Genomic DNA, 16,967 nt, shown 5'->3' on the forward strand with positions numbered 1-16,967 from the left:
TACCTGCAGTTCGTGGTAAGTGGACAGCAGTTTTAGTTCAAATTGCTCTACTTCGGGGTTACCTTATCCCCCAGGTTGTTCAAAAAATGCCTTACAGTGCAAGCTGCTCTCCTCTCCATATGTTCACTTACTTGGTCCCTTACTTGGACCACTGGCTGATCAAGAGTGAACAGACAATAGTGCCCTGCCCCCACTCAGGCCACTGTAGACATTTTCACAACTTAAGGGTCACAATTAATACCGTCCAATCCCATCTTCAGCCACTCCAGGGTCCATTTCTCAACATGGTCGCCGATTAAGCTTCCCCAATCTAGCACCGGTTCAAGCTTTGACTGCCTTTTTCAACCCGATCGCCAGTTTACAGTCAGAACAGTGATGCGCCTATTAGCCTTTATGTTCTCTTGTCTTGGTATAGTTTCCCATGCAAGAGCACATGTGTCCTTTACAATAGTGCCTAGCAACACAATGGTCGCTGGTGCAGGGTCACTGGGAAGATCTAGTGAAGATTTGGACCAGCACCCATCGCTCACTGCATTGGTGGAACAGTAATAATCAATTGCAGGGCTGGTCCTTTCTCGACCCAGTCCCGCAAGTGACCAGCGTGACGTAAGCCCCTCTCCGAGATGATGGAGGCTCATCTGCATGATATGACTGTGCAAAGTGTGCGGGCAACCCACCATTTGGGTTTCACCATCAACTACCTGGAGCTACTTTCCATCAAACTAGCTCTCAAGGCTTTCTTCTGAAGGGACAACAGAAGGTAGTCTTCTTCAGAACCGACAATATGACCTCCATGTACTACCTCCAGAATCAAGGAGACACGCTAGCTAGGCAACTGTTAGTGCTATCACAGGGCATTTGGATTTGGGCAGTTTAGCTAAAGCTACATCTACTAGCGGAGAACATAATTGGAATGGACACATACTTTGCAGACCTGTTCAGCGGTGTACAACAGGACCTTGTGTGGGAACTCCACTAGCAAGTCCTACTCCTGTATTTTCATGGTTGAAGCTTTCCAGACCTAGACCTCTTCACAGCCAACGACCATGCCAAATGCCCAAACTTCGCCTTAAGGTTCCCACATACACAGGGCATGGCCAATGCACTATTGATTTACTCATCTGGGTGTATTTGCCTACACTTTCCTTCCTCTGCAACTTCTTCAGTACATGTTTTGGAAGCTTGAGCAGACGTCCCTTAACCTCATTCTGGGTGCTCCCACGATTTGCAAGAGGACCCTGGTTCGTGACCCTCCTCTACTTGTCTGTAATCTCCCCCGCCCCCCCCCCCCCCAGGAAACTGCCCAATCACCCATAGCTTCTCGTGCAGAACCAGGGCACTGTCAGGCACCACAAACCTAGGCAGCTCAATCTTGCAGTTTGGCTTCTGAGGTCTTTTGTGCTGGCAACCTAAATCTGCCTCCAGAATACATGTCCACCCTTAAAGAGGCCTGCAGACCCCCTACACAAGATTGAAATGATTTGCTCATCACTCCTTCCTATACACGTTGATCCAGTGGTCCAGGACACAGTCTGTTGCTTACTTAATCTTCAGACGTCAGGCCTTGCCTGTACTTCTGTCCGCCTTCACTTGACTGCCGTTGCAGCTTACCTACAAAATTGAGAACACACTTTTTTCAGCATTCCAGTCATCAATGCCTTAATTGAAGGACGTAAACTAGTAATCCCAGCCCATCTGGACCTCACTGTGGTCCTAATTCCACTTGCAAGCCCTCCTTTCAAACCTCTTCACTCATTAATTCTACAGTTTCTCTTGGGAAGTTACCTTCCTAGTTGCCATACTGTCTCTCAGGCAAGTGAGCCCGCTTGAAGTACTTACCCTAGAGAAACTTTTCTTCCAAGTACACAGCAACAGTCATCCTCAGGACTATCCCAAGGTTTCTGCCCATTCCACCTTAATTGGATAATTAAGCTCCAGCTGTTTTTCCCAAACCAAGATTGACAGAGTCCTCCACAAGCTAGATGTCAAATGGGACCTCATGTAGTACGTTGATAAGAGCAAAGCCCTTTCGCAAGATACAATCACTCACAATGGTCACATTTTCTCCAAAGCAGGCATAGCCAGGTGGCTGAACAAGTGTGTTCGAACCTGCTACGCCAAACCTAAAAGACAACTGCCTGTCCAACTAAGACCCCACTCTACCCGCAAAAAAGGGGCTTCCATGGCTTTCCTTGGTAACATTCCTATAGCTAATTAATGTAAAGAAGCTATTCGGCCCACTCCACACATATATATATATACCAAACACCACTGTGTGGATGTCCTAGCAAGCACAAATTGGCCAGGCTTTACTAGGTACCATTTTTCAGTCCGCAGCGCATCCTGTGGCTAACCACCGCTTACGGAATAATTGCTTTACAGTCTCTGCACAGCATGTGTATCTACAGCTCCTCATGCCGCAAACCGCAAGCTTGGTGGTCCAGGCTTCTACATCCCAGGGTGCGTTCCCTTCTGCTCCTCTGGATAAGGATTCCAAGAGGCTGGATTCACTGGTAAGATGTTTTCTTCCTCCAGCCTGGCATTGCAGTCTGAATACTGCATGCTTATTGGACCGTCTCTCCCACTCCCTTTGGGAGACTGTTGCGCAAGTGCTGCCACAAGTCCCAGAGGAGGCCAGGGCTGTGCTCTCTCAGGCACTTAAGGAAAAGATTTGCCATAAGGTCCACGTGGCCTTGATAGAACAGATTTGCTGGTCAAATCTATTTCCACGACTAATCTTGAAGTGCCACGCCTGGCTTCTCGGGCGATGTCCAGGCAAATTTGATGAAATTGCCTTTTGATTGAACCAGTCTTTTTGTGGAGAAGGCAGTCTCGGTCCTATTGAGATTCAAGGACTCTTGAGCTACGGCCAGATTCTTGGGCCTCTCATCTACACCTCGTGGCCAGGCTAGCTTTCACCCCTTTCGTGGCAACAGAGGGTGTTTCCAGCCACGTTGGCCCTATCCCAGCCACGTTGGCCCTATCCCAGCCATTGTCCTGCGTGACTTTCCAAGTCCTGCATGGACGTGGTTCTTTCTGACCAACGAATGGAAGCCAGAAGTAGTTTGCCACCCTGCTCTCGGCAGCCGCAACATCCAAGCACTCCTAGTCTGAATCTGCAAGACCACACTACTCCAGTTGGTGGGAGAACCCATCTTTACCGCCGGAGGTCCATAACACTGGACAAGTGTCTTGCAGGCTATTCCCTGCCTCTCCTTTCTTTTCCTCCTCCCATTATGCCACATCAAGAACGACTGATGGAGGATCATTTAAAATTGCTCCAGGAGGATGTTACAGCTCTCTTGGCCAAGGAAGCAATGGAGAGGTTTAAGGATTCAGAAGTAGTCTGCTGGCTGTTATTCCTACTACTTTTTGATTTAGAAGAAATAAGGGTTGCTGCCCATTTTAGATCTTCGAATCGTCAATCTATTCCTCAAGGACAAGTTCAAGATGCTCACTCTAGCTCAGGGCTTGCCTGCCCTAGATGGACCAGACTGGATGGTAGCCTTGTACCTGCAGAATGCGTATTTTCACATTCCCAATTGCCGGGCACATTTTCACCAGCGGTTCAAGGTAGGCTGTTTGGACTTTCAGTTTACTGCACTCCTTTTTCGGCCTTACCAGTGCCCCTCTGGTGTTAGTCAAGGTGATCGCAGCTTATCTCCACAGTTTAGGGTTGTCAGTCTTTCCCTACCTAGACTGGTTGTTGAAGGCGTCCTCTCCTCAGGCTGTAGTCTCCCCCCTTCACGCTATGGCGGACCTCCTGCATTTGCTAGGGTTCTCTAAAATCGTGCCAAAGCCACACCTGACACACCTGACTCCATCTCAGATGCACCCCGTTATTGGAGCTGTTAACACTGCAGTTTTGGACCTATCCTCCCGAGCAGCGAGTTCAGGATATTCAGGGTATGATTCTGATGTTTCAGCCTCTATCCTGGATTTCGGTGAGACTGACTGAGAACGTTCAGCCTCATGGCCTCCTGCATCCTGTTGGTAAAGCATGCCAGGTGGCGTTTGCTGGCTCTGCAGTGGGACCTGAAGTTCCAGTGTGCACAGCATCACGGAAATCTCACAGACGTGGTTGAGATCTCAGAAGGAATTGCGAGAGATATGCAGTGGTGGTTGACGAGCGGCGATTGGGTCAACATTAGACCCACCTCCCTTTTCCAACCAGAGCTCACAGTTGTGACAGATTCGTCACTGCTGGGATGGCGGCGGACATCCGGGAGAGGTGGAGATCAAGAGACACTGATCAGAGACACTGATCTCCAGCGAAGTCTGGGCTCCACATAACTTTGCTGGAGCTTTGAGCGATTCGGTTGGCATTGAAGGCAATACTGCAGGCTGAAGTTTATAAGGCGGCTATCGCTCGACAATTCCTTTTGTCGTTAGTGGAGCTCAGGCATACTGTGAGCGTTTCCACCCAACCACTCCTGTCCAGGGTTCTGAAGAAAATCAGGAGCCCAAGTTGTTCTTTTGGCTCTGGGCAGGGCGATGAGTGGTATCCAGAGCATCTGAAAATGAGTATCAATCCTCCCATCAGGCTGCCCCTTCGGGAGGATATTCTGTCACAGCAGCAGGAGTTGGCCTCCACCCAAACCGGTGAACTCTGCTCCTCCATGTGTGGAGATTGAGCTGCAGCAGTTAATGGCTGCTTGTTATTTTGGCGGCCAGGCAGCCCTCCACTAATACGGTATGCGCCTGCCTTCTTTTGGCAGAAATTTGTGTGGTCAGGCCTCAAAAAATCCTAAAACTTCTCGACCTAATTATAATTTTCTTGGCTCATAAACTGGTTTCAAATTCTGATCCTGGGCAAGTATTTTAATTCAATGAGACGCCATTTTCTTTATCACATACGAGAGCACCTTCAAATGCGTGAGGCAGCATGTCTGCTGTACAGAAAACCCTTTTGTTTGATTAATAGACTAATCTTTTGCTCCATATATAATACAAATCTAGCCAGAATATAGGATACATATGATGGCTGACTTGCCTCAGTTCATTAACCGCATTGTCATCAGTGCGGGGGAGGAATATTTCCCAAATCATGTTTAAAAACAGTTTGTTTTAATGCATGCGTAACTTAAGCATAAAGTAGAAGCACACTCATTTGCAATCACGAGATTTTACATTGAAATAGCCACAGAATTTCTCATTGACTTCGTTTCAAAACTATATACTGGACAATATCTGGAAATAGAATTTCTACGAATATTTGTCTTTTGCACATCACCAAGTAAAGTGTTCCGATTTGTTTTGCTCCTATATAAATCTTTGTTTGCATCCCACTTCTGAATTACAAAGAAACGTTCTTTCATAATTCCTGATACATTTTTCAATACTTTTAATTTATAAGCTGTTTAAATGTTGTGTTAGAAAAAAAAACTGACATTTTATAGCCTTTTGTTTGACAATTATTGTCAGATAACTCACTTGACAAAAAGCACTAACTATAATAATGAGAGCGAGAAAATTAAACACCATTTTCCTGGAACAGATAAACAAAAATTAGATAAAAGACAAACTGGCATTTAGCCTCTGTACTTGAACTGACTGCAAATGTGTCAAGACAAAAACAAGACTTAAAGGCATTTTTATTGCTCATCCACTCTTTGAATGAACAGAACACCTGTTCCTTTCAGTTTAAGTTAACTCGACAGCACGGACGATTAAATGTTGAAAATAGCTCTACCTGATAAAATCTCTCAATTGGGAGTGGATTTTTCAAGGTCTGATTATAGTGTACAGAAAGGTCTATTGACCCTCTTTCTGCTTCTCTTTCCACTGTTCTATTCATTCTAACCGTTGCCTAGCAGAGCTCTGCTTTGGGTACTCAATGGTTATCTTTCTGCTCTATCCACTTTTTGCAGCTGCCAGACTAACCAGCTTTTTAGGTCTCTAATTGTACATAGCTTCCTAAAAGGGCTGGCTTACTTGTTTCCACCTACGCCCTTTGTTATGCTGCAGTGGGATCTTGATTTGGTCCTCACTTGCCTTGTGTGCTTCCTTCGAGCCTTTACACAATTGTCCCCTCCGGCTGCTTACCATTAAGACAGTCTTTCTGGTGGCCATAACATCTGTCTGGAGGGTGAGTGAGTTGCAGGCACCATCTTGCACGCGTGCCTAAATAATGTCTTTCCCAGGCAAAGTGGTACTTCGGAGCCCTTGCTTCGTTTTTGCTAAGAGTAGTGACTCCATTGCATCTGGGTCAATCCATCATGCTGCCCACTTTCTTTGCTCCCTCGCATCCTTCAAGAAAAGGAGTATCTCCACCGTCTGGACCCAAAAAGAGAGTTGTCCTTCTACCTTGACTGCACTAAAGCGTTCCGGATGGACAACCAACTTTTTTGTGTGGTACGTGGGAGCCTGGAAGAGGCAGGCAGTGCTGAAAAGGGCCATATCTCACAGGGTTGTTCTCTGCTTTAGAAGAAGCCCCCTGAGGTACTAAGGTCACATTTCACTAGGGGAGAGGCTGCGTTTACAGCCTTGGCTCTGGGTGTCCCAGGACTGGACATCTGTCTGGCAGCAATGTGGGCTTCTTTGCACACGTTTGCCAAGCACTACTGCCTGGCCAGTCCGGTCCACAGTGATGGGCATTTTTTCTATTCGGTCCTGCAGGACTTCCTAGTGTTGGGTATTGGTCCACACCCACCGCTGGGATTGTATAGCTTGAGTATCTAATTCAAAGGTACGAAATCTGCAGTTAGAAGTCTATCTGATGAACAAGTTACTTACCTTTGGTAACATATTATTTGGTAGAGACTCTAGCTGCAGATTCCTGCATCCCGCTTGGTGGGCTGATTTTGCTAGGACTAGGGTTGCTACTCTTTTGGAGGCCCCTAGTTTTGCACACAACTCCGTCAGTTACCTCGTGACTCTACGCTTCTGCCTTGGAAAAAACAAAAAGTGCTCATGTTCACTCGCCTGGGTGGTGCCTCTATCGTGGTGAATTCCACGTCATAACCAATGCCGTTCCACAAAGCTATATGGAGCCACCCGTCGGCGCTTGCAATGGTTATTGTTCGAGCAAACGTTTCTAGATCTAGCCTGACACTTGAGAAATTGAAACGTAAGGAGTCCGTAGCTCGATGGTCTCTACCAGATAATGCGCTTCTGAAGAGAAGTAACTTGTTCTTCAACAGAGTAACCAGCTAGATGCTGGACCATATATATATGTATGTATGTATGTATGCATGCACACTGCTGGCACCATGAAGGTGACTGATGCTTCCACAGTTATGTAGCGGTCCTAATGGTTTTGGTCAAAAACATTTGATTCTGAGCATCCCCAGAAGTCGTGATTTTACAGCACATTGAAACATCACCGGATGCCAAATACCCTAGCCTAGAATATATACAAAAAAAACTTTGTTGAAGAATCTATCCCAGCACACTCATGTTACTTTGTTGTGTAGTAAAATCTATACAGGGAAAGAACCTGCCTATTGATATACACTATATTAGCATTGAATCTAAAGTAACTTTGTTTTGGTTCTCAGTGGTCATAGAAGTTTCCTGCTCAGAGTAGTCTGAAGATATATGCATGCCATGCCTATTGTATAGTTAGAACCTTTATAAAATGAGATATCCTTGTTTTCAATAAGACTTTATTTCGGTTTTTGCACAAACCATAAAAGTATATGTACATTGATAAACAATTTAAAAACACATTAATTATAAACACATATCAGATAAAGTGCCAGAAGTGCAAAAGTACGGTATCATCCTCACATGGGGAAAAAAAGAGCTGATACATTCGTCACAAAAGGAGAGTAAAAACCATTACTTGTCCATACAATTTCTCAGCCTAACAGTCAATTTTAAAAATTCAGTAATATGGAGAATACTGTCATTGTGCAAAAGTTGTAAATACATTAAAGCCGGAGTTACCAGATAGCGCTTGCGTGGGTATTCATAAAATCTACATAAAAATATATCCTTGTTTAAAAACCTTCACTCTGAAAATGAGCAGCTACATCACATGTATTGTAGAGCAAAGAACATTGTCATCATCTGGTGTTTGAAAATTTCCTGTCTATTTCTGTGAGCAGAGCTTATAGGGTTGTAACGGTAGCTGTTTTGACAGTTGAGCATACATGACCTACACAAATACTATGAGATGAGAGTATTTTGGGAATGTTATCGTGTATGCCTTATTTAGTGTTACATTAAAATGTGTAGGATCCAGTGTAGGTATGAACATCATGTTTATTTGCAGAATCGGGACGTATTAAGGAGTGTCTACCAATATAGGTCCATTTACACATCCATGGACACATGGAGTCTAGCTGTAGATGACATTGGGGGTATCACAATCTTGAAGGGTCAAGAAAATATTTGAACAAACCCAAGCATAATAGTTCTCTAATACTTTCAGAATCTACTTGTATCTGTTGTTGGAAACAACTGATTGTTTCGCCAATGGGCATTATGTGAGAAAATAATTTAAAGCATAAAGCTATCTGTAGACCCTCATTGCGGTCTTTCCTGAAGACTTCTTGGTAGCGGAAGGATGCTGATACCAGCCAATTGTTGATCAAAAACTTATTTGAGGATTCCTGTCCTCCAAGAAGATCATGATGAGAGCGACTTCCAAGATTTCCACTGTGTCTGGAGTTTGTATTAGAATGTGCATAAGAGTCTGAGAACAAGATAGCCCCTTGCATACTTGAAACTTATTTGCTGAGGGCAGAGACCACCAATAAGATGTAACGGAGGTTAAAGTTTGCTCTTAATTATAGCAAATTCCATAAAGGAATTTAGGATTTATGTATCTATTTGCCTAATGGTGTAGATTCCTGGCAGGACTGTTTTGGACTTTACAAGTGTGATGAGTTCTAACAAATTTTGAATTTGATGATGCATGTTAAGATTGAATGATAAGATTAAGGAGAAAATGCATGTGCAGTATTTTACCAACAAAATTGTCATTCAAATGAGGATCTGATGATTTGTTAGACTTAAGCTAAATGATAGACTTTTTTGTTGATAATTTGTTGTTGGTTTGTTTTAGCTTTAGCAAGTTGTGACATGACAGGCTTTTTTATACAAATCCTATGTTTTCCTTTTAAACAGCAGAACTAATTTCTCTAATATATCATAAGTAATTAATCTTTGAGCACCACATTTGACAAATAACTAGTTCAAAGTTAATGGTCTACCACCACTTTGTGTTCAATACCTCTCCCATTAACTACTGTTTATTTGTCCTTTTTTATTTACTGTTAAACTCTTAGCAGCTTTGTAACTTTTTCCTTTTTTTTATTTGCATCATAGGAGGATCAAGTGGTTCTTCCAATGACAACCGCAATTATCGGTACAGTAACAGATACTACAACAGTGCAGTTGCTCACACGGATTATGAGATGCAGAGCCCGCAGGTATTTACTCAACTTTTGTGATGTTAATCATTAGCTAGCCTAGATTTTCCAGGCAGCCATGCTGGAGAAGATGTGGGCCACAAAGCCTATTTGGACATTAGTCTTGGCATGACATGGAGTTTTAAACTGCGTGGATACTGGTTTTATGAAGTATCATAAGGTTTCTTTTATTATTTTTTTCTCTCTGTTTATGCCATTGGTACAAACTCTTTAGCTCTAGTGTTTCTTAAGATGTATACATTCTAAAACCTTGGGAGTGTTTCCTTACCCAGGCAAGCTAATTCATTCCATAAAATTGGAACTGTATATTTTTTTACTTGTTTTGACTGCCTTTTTAATTTTATAGTTTGAATTTACAGCCATTACCATGTTCCCCTTGCCAGATGTTCTGTCCCGGGATGGTTCTGGCCCCACATCTCCCCCACACGAAGAACTGCCTACCTTGCTAAGAATAGGCAGGTTCAATGTAAAAGTTTGAATTGTTACTGTTTAGACATTATTGAAAACTACGTTAAGAATGCTAATAGTGTTTATTGTTTCACTAAACAAGTGGTATTATGATGATCGTTTTTAGCGTTATAAAAATGGTCTTCTGTAGGGACCTTCAGGGTAACTTTACTGTTTTTTGCGTCCATTTTTTTTGCAAACCATAATTAATTTAATCTGTTTATATGATACATATGGGGTCGATTTCAATTAAGCTTTCAAAAACCTTATATCTAGTTTCAGAACCATTACCAACAAACCAACTTCAGATTCTATGCTTTCTGCATTGGCCTATGTCCTAGCAACATGGTGTCTTGCACTGCAGTGGTACGGTACTCTTGTGTAGCCTAACCACCTGTTTTAAGTCTGCTCTCCTTAAAGCAACAACACCTTCTGTGATGACCAGAATCCTGTTGATTCCATTTTTTTTACTTCTTAGCCTTTTATCGCTCAATCTTTCTCCTTTTTACACACCGATGCCACCCTGATAGGAAACCTATGTAATTGCTTTTGTCCATAGAAGCAGTGGTTTACCATGCAACCACCCAATTTTCCAGCTAAACAAATCCCACTGAGATTTAGTTAAGGGAAGCAAATAGTCTCCTTTATTATTGTATAGTTCTTTGACGAGAAGTTTTTTGGGAAAAATAAAAAATCTTAGCTGCTCTGAAAATGTCATTTACATTTTCATCCGTGACAAAATTAAATGGAAATGTCATTGGCATACAGCTTAGCGAAGAGAAAAATGGTGCCCTATCATTTTAAGGCTGCCATTAGACCACCATAATTTCACCATGTTGACAGTCCCGCAGACAGCACTCAGATCTTATTTTTTTTCTTTTTTGAATCTACAAGGAGGATACCAGATCATCTATTTTTAACAGCAAACACGGTAAAGTGTTTAAAATTCTTTTCTCTCCTCCTTGCCTGTCAGTGGAAAGTGCATTTTTCTGTCAGGCATATACTCAGCAGGGGCTTATTTGGAAAATCCGTACAAGATTACCGGCTATTGTCATGTGTTCATAAATTGGTAGATGGGAGAGGCCCAGGGGTTTTCAACACCAATACTCTTACCATTTCAGTTTCAACTTTTTCCTCTGAGCCGCTCTACAGAGCCTTGTTTATCACAAATGCTTGTGAGTCTAGGTGAGCAACAGGTAATGACGTTTTTCTATGACTACCATAATAGTTGTTAAGGTCTAAAGTATCAGTCTGAAGCTATTTCATTTTGTTGCTGATGAATTGCAAATTGTTTTTCAGGGCCATTCTCAACAGCAGATACGACTGTGGGCTGGGGGAGATGTTCCAGTCAACAACAGTGATTCCTATCCACAGATCTTGCCTCACAAACCAACACCCAGCCTGCCTCAGCATTTCCATGGAAGTGAACAGCATCATCCACACCAATTGTATCACCACGGAAACCGCCCACATTATCACCGGCAACTAGTTCCTTCTTCTTCCCCACAAATCCCAGAGTCCATGGAACTAACCTTGGGACACAGACACCCCCCGTCTTCCTTGCACCCACATCACCCTACTTTGGACTGTACTTCCTTTGGCTCTGCAAATTTACACCTGGGGGTTTCTGCTTTTCGGACTAGGACAGTGAGTGGACATACTGCTGAGACTGGTGTGCCTCTGAACTACCCATACTCTTCTAGCACATCAAGCATGGTTGTTCCACCTCATATCCGAAACAGGACGGAATCGGAAGACAGTGCAATGCTAGGTGTTTGTGTCCCTCAGAGTACAGCAGCAAGCTCTTGATGATTCTTTAATGTAAAAATAAAGCCATAACAATATTAGAAATACTGCTTTTGGGGGGGTGGGATGGGTGGGATACTGGTGACGGACGGGGGTTGTAAAAAAGGGAGAGCTGGCTTTTATCACAACCATCAAATAATGTCAAAGTCTAGCTGTTAATGTAAATTGTTCTTTATTTATTAAAAATCACTACATGAGGAGTGTGAGGTGTGTTGAGAATACGAAGCAGCATTCACAAACTTATTTGGGACTGTCTTTTTAAACAAACAAAAAATGAGGAAAAAAAAGCTTTTATGACACTGGTCAAGGTAACCCTGTGCAAGGACTCACTCCAGACATTTCCTATGCTTCCGTTTCTGTCATCTGTTCCTGGTCTGGAGATGCAGGAGAAGCCGACATACTCTCTACATCAGCGGACAATTGTTTACAGGCCAAACATCGCTCCCCAAAAGCATTGTCTGTGCCAGTGTCCCTTTGCTGCCATACTTTGCATTAATTCGTACTTCTGCGTTCTTTCCTGTTTCATAAACCAACCTGGCTAGGGTACAGTTCATACACTTCACTGGAATAACCTTGGCTGCTAACTCCACTCTCGGAACTGGAATTGCTGCTAAAACTCTGCATCCTGCTTTACAAATAAAGTTATTTTTTCTTTTATTTATAACGTCCTGTTCAAAATTCAGTTATAGCTTTTCAAGGGAAGAATTTTAAGAGGCAATTTATTTTTCTTGAGAGTAGCTCTGCAGAAATTCAGTAACTTGCTTCATAAGGGTATATTCTGACAACCTAATAGTAAAGTAATTTAGGAGAGGTTAGGACACTTGCTGTCTGAATCTGCTTATTAATCCGCTGATACGGATCATATTCTTCTCCAAAAGTACTATTTTCACTATTGGGGTCAGAATTCAACACCTAATTTTATTTTAATCAGTTATATTTGTGCACTGATTCTGACACTACAGTAACAGTTAAGAATCTGTATGTTAGTGTGTATGTGTGTGTGTGTATATATATTCACATACATATATATACACAGACGTACATAAATGTACACACACACACACACTGCATATATGTTCCCTGCGGCAAGTTCAGCGTGGTCTCAGGTGGCAATCCTTGTTTGGGTGGCGGAATAAATTCCAAACCCTTGCTTCAGTATTAATGCCACAGTCATTGCAATGCTGGGTGCTGTACATGTGTAGTTTTTTAAGGCTTTCAAAATGTAAAGTTGAATGACGCTGTCAATTTTCATATTTCTGTAGATAGTGATGTACTGGGATTTTTTATTTATTGTACCAAAGATGGTATTAAGGCATCACTTAGAAAAATCTGAAGACTTGTAAAATGAATGTCTTTTAAATGTTCCTTTTCTGTTCAGACACAGAATTTTGCTTAAATTCTAAAATAATGTACAGTTGCTGGTGGACTTGAGGGCTTGTTTTCAGTCAAGTGCACTGCAATTGTATGGTTTTGGAGCCTTCAAATCAGTGGTGAGAGACTGCTTCATAAAGTTGCAAGGTTGGTCTGGATGCTAGAAGATTGGGAAAGTTGACATTCTGTCTTGAAACAGAAATAACAAACACCTGTGTTACTTGTATTGGAAAGCTCCCGAGTGATCCTTAGTAATTGGTCTGGTAAATGCAAGAGACAATGTAAACTGTCTTATTGTGACCCATTTTATTGATGAGAGTAAATTATGCAAGTGACTCGGATAGAATTGACAAATCAAAAAGAACTTAAAGCTTTGAAATCTGTTTATGCCAACACAAACGTCAGAGCATAGAATTTCAGTGTATCCATTGTCCTGATTGTTTTCCAATGTTTACTAGGACATTTTCATTCTGCTTTTTATATGCAAGAGTTTATTAATGTTTAATTATGTAACTTTACTCAAGTAAAGGAAATTTTCTGATAGATACAATTTTTTTTTCCAAATGTTTTGTTGTGTGTAGCATATATGCAATCTTTTCCAATAGGGATGCTTAAGATTGTGCTTATAGCTTAGGTCTGATAACTCATTTTAAAGCTGAGGCAGGAACTGTATGCTGCAGTTAATCCTATAAAGTAGATCAGTCTATGCAATCAGTCTACACAAGTGCTAAAACACTCATGCTAGGAAGAGATCATCACAATACTATTAAGTGAGGCAGTATCAGGGCATTGAGGATCGTTCTTGTTTAGATGCCCTCAACTTAAGCAAAACCTTCAGCAGAGCTTTCTTTGAGGTTACTTTTGCAATGTATGACCCTTGTCCATGTCTTTTTTGCATTCTCTATTAAGATATTGGACTGTTTGCATTCCTCCGTTCTCGAGCACCATTGGTTGTTCAGACATTCTTTCAGCGGTCTCATGCACCCACATAAGAGGAAGAATGCTAAAGCAAGCTGCATTTGATTCTCCAGGGATGACATTTGTCTTCCTTTTGATTAATAAGTATCCGTCTTTAAGGATTTGTTGGATGGAAGTTGGCCTCTCCTCCAAAGGTAACACTTTGTATCTGTTGAGTCCAGTACAGACGCTTCATCATCTTTACTGGAATGTATATTCTGCTTAGGTTTATCTTCCAATTTCTTCAGTTTTTACCCTGTATGAACTGGCTTTGAGGTGCCTTCATCATCTGTATGTGTGAACTTAAATATTAATTGGTGCAATCACTGTCATGCATTTGGAGAAGTCATGTGATGCTGGCTGCATGTAATTTTTGATGATAAAAATTTGGAAGCGAGTGCCCTGCAGGTCTATAAGGCACATGCAGTTTTTGTTAAGTTTTCATTTAAAGAACTAACATCCTGACGTATATTCCTTTCACCTGTTTGCTGTTTTCACATCCAGAATGGGTCTGGCTTTTTGTGCTTATTTTTAACCGGACATGACACAAGTATATTACTCTTGACTTTTGTGATTTTGGGCATTCTTGTCTATTTTCCACCTGCAGCATATTAATATTTTCAGATGTATCCATGTACAATGTTTGCGGGAGTACTAATCATTATTTACATTACTGAGTGCCAGTAGTCTTGCAATATCTTGCTATTAAGGGCACTTGCGGCTGATAGGATTCGAGTCAATGTGTACTATTCATGGCTTCATCGCAGATTTTTTTTCAGTTGCACAATGAGATGCAGGGCGGAGTCTTTCTCATTTTTGCTATTTCTACAGACATGTACTTATGCTCTTGCTCTTGTGTGAGCTGTTGTGTGAGGTTTTAACCTTCTGGCTGGCCAAGCTCAGAAAAGGCCCTCTGAAATGGGGACTGACAAATGTATTTATAATTGTCCTAGTAGTTTGAGATTTCCGGTTTTATTCTTCATTCTATACAGTTGATTGTTAGCATAGAATTAAAGTGAGTGGCTGTTAAAGAAAGATGTGATACCTAATGTTCTAAGTGGCAGCCTTGAAGACTGTTCCCTGACTATATATATTAGCTGATTCCATTGCCATGCTTTAGAAGCAATGTCCTGCATCCAATCTCCAGAGAAACTTTCTTCAGTTGTCTGTGTAAATATTTGATATGTATTTATGATTGTTACTTCTAACTGCAGATTTTTCACCTTTGTTGGTCTTCCAACTTTCTAGGTTCTCATAAGACAGTGAGGTGAAGCTGTAAATCACTGAGCATAAGAAAAAGTGGCAGCTATCACTTGTATCCTGTTTCCAAGTTGCAGCCTGGATCAGAGGCTGTTCTTGTGACCACTATATCCCAGTCAGAGTCTTTAGAAAAGTTAAAGACCAGTCCAAGCACAAGCAAAAACATGCTTAAACGTATTACTAAAGTATTGGAGCTTTCATAGATTCTCATACCTGAATCAAGTATTGGAGCTTTCATAGATTCTCATACCTGAATTATTTCCCCGTCGTCGAGACAGGAGTCTGCGGTATATAAAAAAGCAATGGTTAGCAGTATAGCGAACTGAAAAAAGGCCTAGGCCCATTTCCCTTTTGCAAACCTTTGTTATGTAAAAAAGGACCAAACTTTTCCCTTAGCCAATCAGAGCCACTCCCGAACCCTCCTGAGAGAACCTTTTGCCCCTCAGATTTTCTACCGGCACGTTGTGCTAGGGAGTCTCCTTTGAGATCTCCTCAAACTCTGAATTTCCAACTTTGTAGAAGCTTAATTTTCATTCCATTTCTTGTGGATTTTGAGAATTTGGTAATTTATTTCTCATCTACATCCTTGAGAATGTCTGGAAAAGAGAAAAAGGGTCTTTTTTATAGCCTGTCACCTGCTCTAAAAAGACTCTACACTGATGATCCACATGAAGACTTCATTTACGGTCTTTATCCGGACCACCAAGCAAAGGATTGCAAGGTATGTCACACTTTCTCTAGCAAGACCCTTAGAAATCATGAGGGGGATGCCTTTTAATTTGGCTTCAGAAGATCAAGGCCAGAAAGGAGGTGGTTTCTAGTGATAGTGACCAGGAATCCTCCTCTTTGTCCAGGAAATCTAAAAAAATGTCAGTCACCTCGGGCTCATTCCTCAGGGGACAGTCCTGAAAAGGCCCTAAAAAAAAAAGACCACTCGAGGGTAGTCAGGCCGTAGTCCTTCCAAATCTCCTCCGCCAAAACCAAAGGAGAGCAAAGGACACACTTTGAGAGAAAAAGAATCCAAAAGAGCCTCTTCTGAGCCTTCAAATCAATCAATCAGTCAGAGTACTTGTAAAGCGCGCTACTCACCCGTGAGGGTCTCAAGGCGCTGAGGGGGTTGCCGCTACTGCTCGAAGAGCCAGGCCTTGAGGAGTCTTCTGAAGGCGAGTAGGTCTTGGGTCTGCCGTAGGTGGGTAGGGAGGGTGTTCCAGGTCATGGCGTCTAGGTAGGAGAAGGATCTGCTGCCGGAGGTCGTTCGTTGGATGTGGGGGACATCGACGAGGGCTAGGCTGGCGGAGCTGGCGGGTGGGGCTGTAGAAGCTGAGTCTGCTGTTCAGGTAGGCTGGTCCGGCGTTGGGGGAGTGCTTTGTGTGCGTGGGTGAGTAGCTTGAAGGTGATTCTCTTGTCGACGGGGAGCCAGTGTAGGTCTCTCAGGTAGAGGGTGATGTGGCTGCGGCGGGGGACGTTGACTATCAGTCGGGTGGAGGCGTTTTGGATGCATTGTAGTCGTCGTAGGTGTTTGGCTGGGATTCCTGCATAGAGTGAGTTGCCGTAATCCAGTCTGCTGCTGACAAGGGCTTGTGTCAATGTTCTTCTTGTTTCGGTCTGGATCCACTTGTAGATCGTGCGGAGGGTTTTGTTGCAGGAGGAGGAGACGGCGTTGACCTGCTTCGACATGGAGAGGGAAGAGTCAAGGATGAATCCTAGGTTGCGTGCATGGTCGTTGGGTGTCGGTGCTGTTACCAG

General features: G+C 42.6%; 1 protein-coding gene across 1 annotated transcript in view; it reads left to right on the forward strand.

The window, feature by feature from the left end:
* LOC147701406 (dual specificity tyrosine-phosphorylation-regulated kinase 1B-like) overlaps nucleotides 1-13,554 on the forward strand; it is a 493,059-nt gene extending 479,505 nt beyond the window's left edge. The window contains exons 10-11 of the mRNA XM_086930085.1: nucleotides 9,277-9,380; nucleotides 11,127-13,554. Coding sequence (XP_086786211.1) covers nucleotides 9,277-9,380; nucleotides 11,127-11,636 — 614 coding nt within the window. The 3' untranslated portion in view covers nucleotides 11,637-13,554. The remainder of the gene's footprint in view (nucleotides 1-9,276; nucleotides 9,381-11,126) is intronic.
* Nucleotides 13,555-16,967: the final 3,413 nt, after the last annotated feature.

This window comes from Lissotriton vulgaris, chromosome 7 (assembly GCF_964263255.1).
Source record: "Lissotriton vulgaris chromosome 7, aLisVul1.2, whole genome shotgun sequence".
Taxonomy (NCBI): Eukaryota; Metazoa; Chordata; class Amphibia; order Caudata; family Salamandridae; genus Lissotriton; species Lissotriton vulgaris.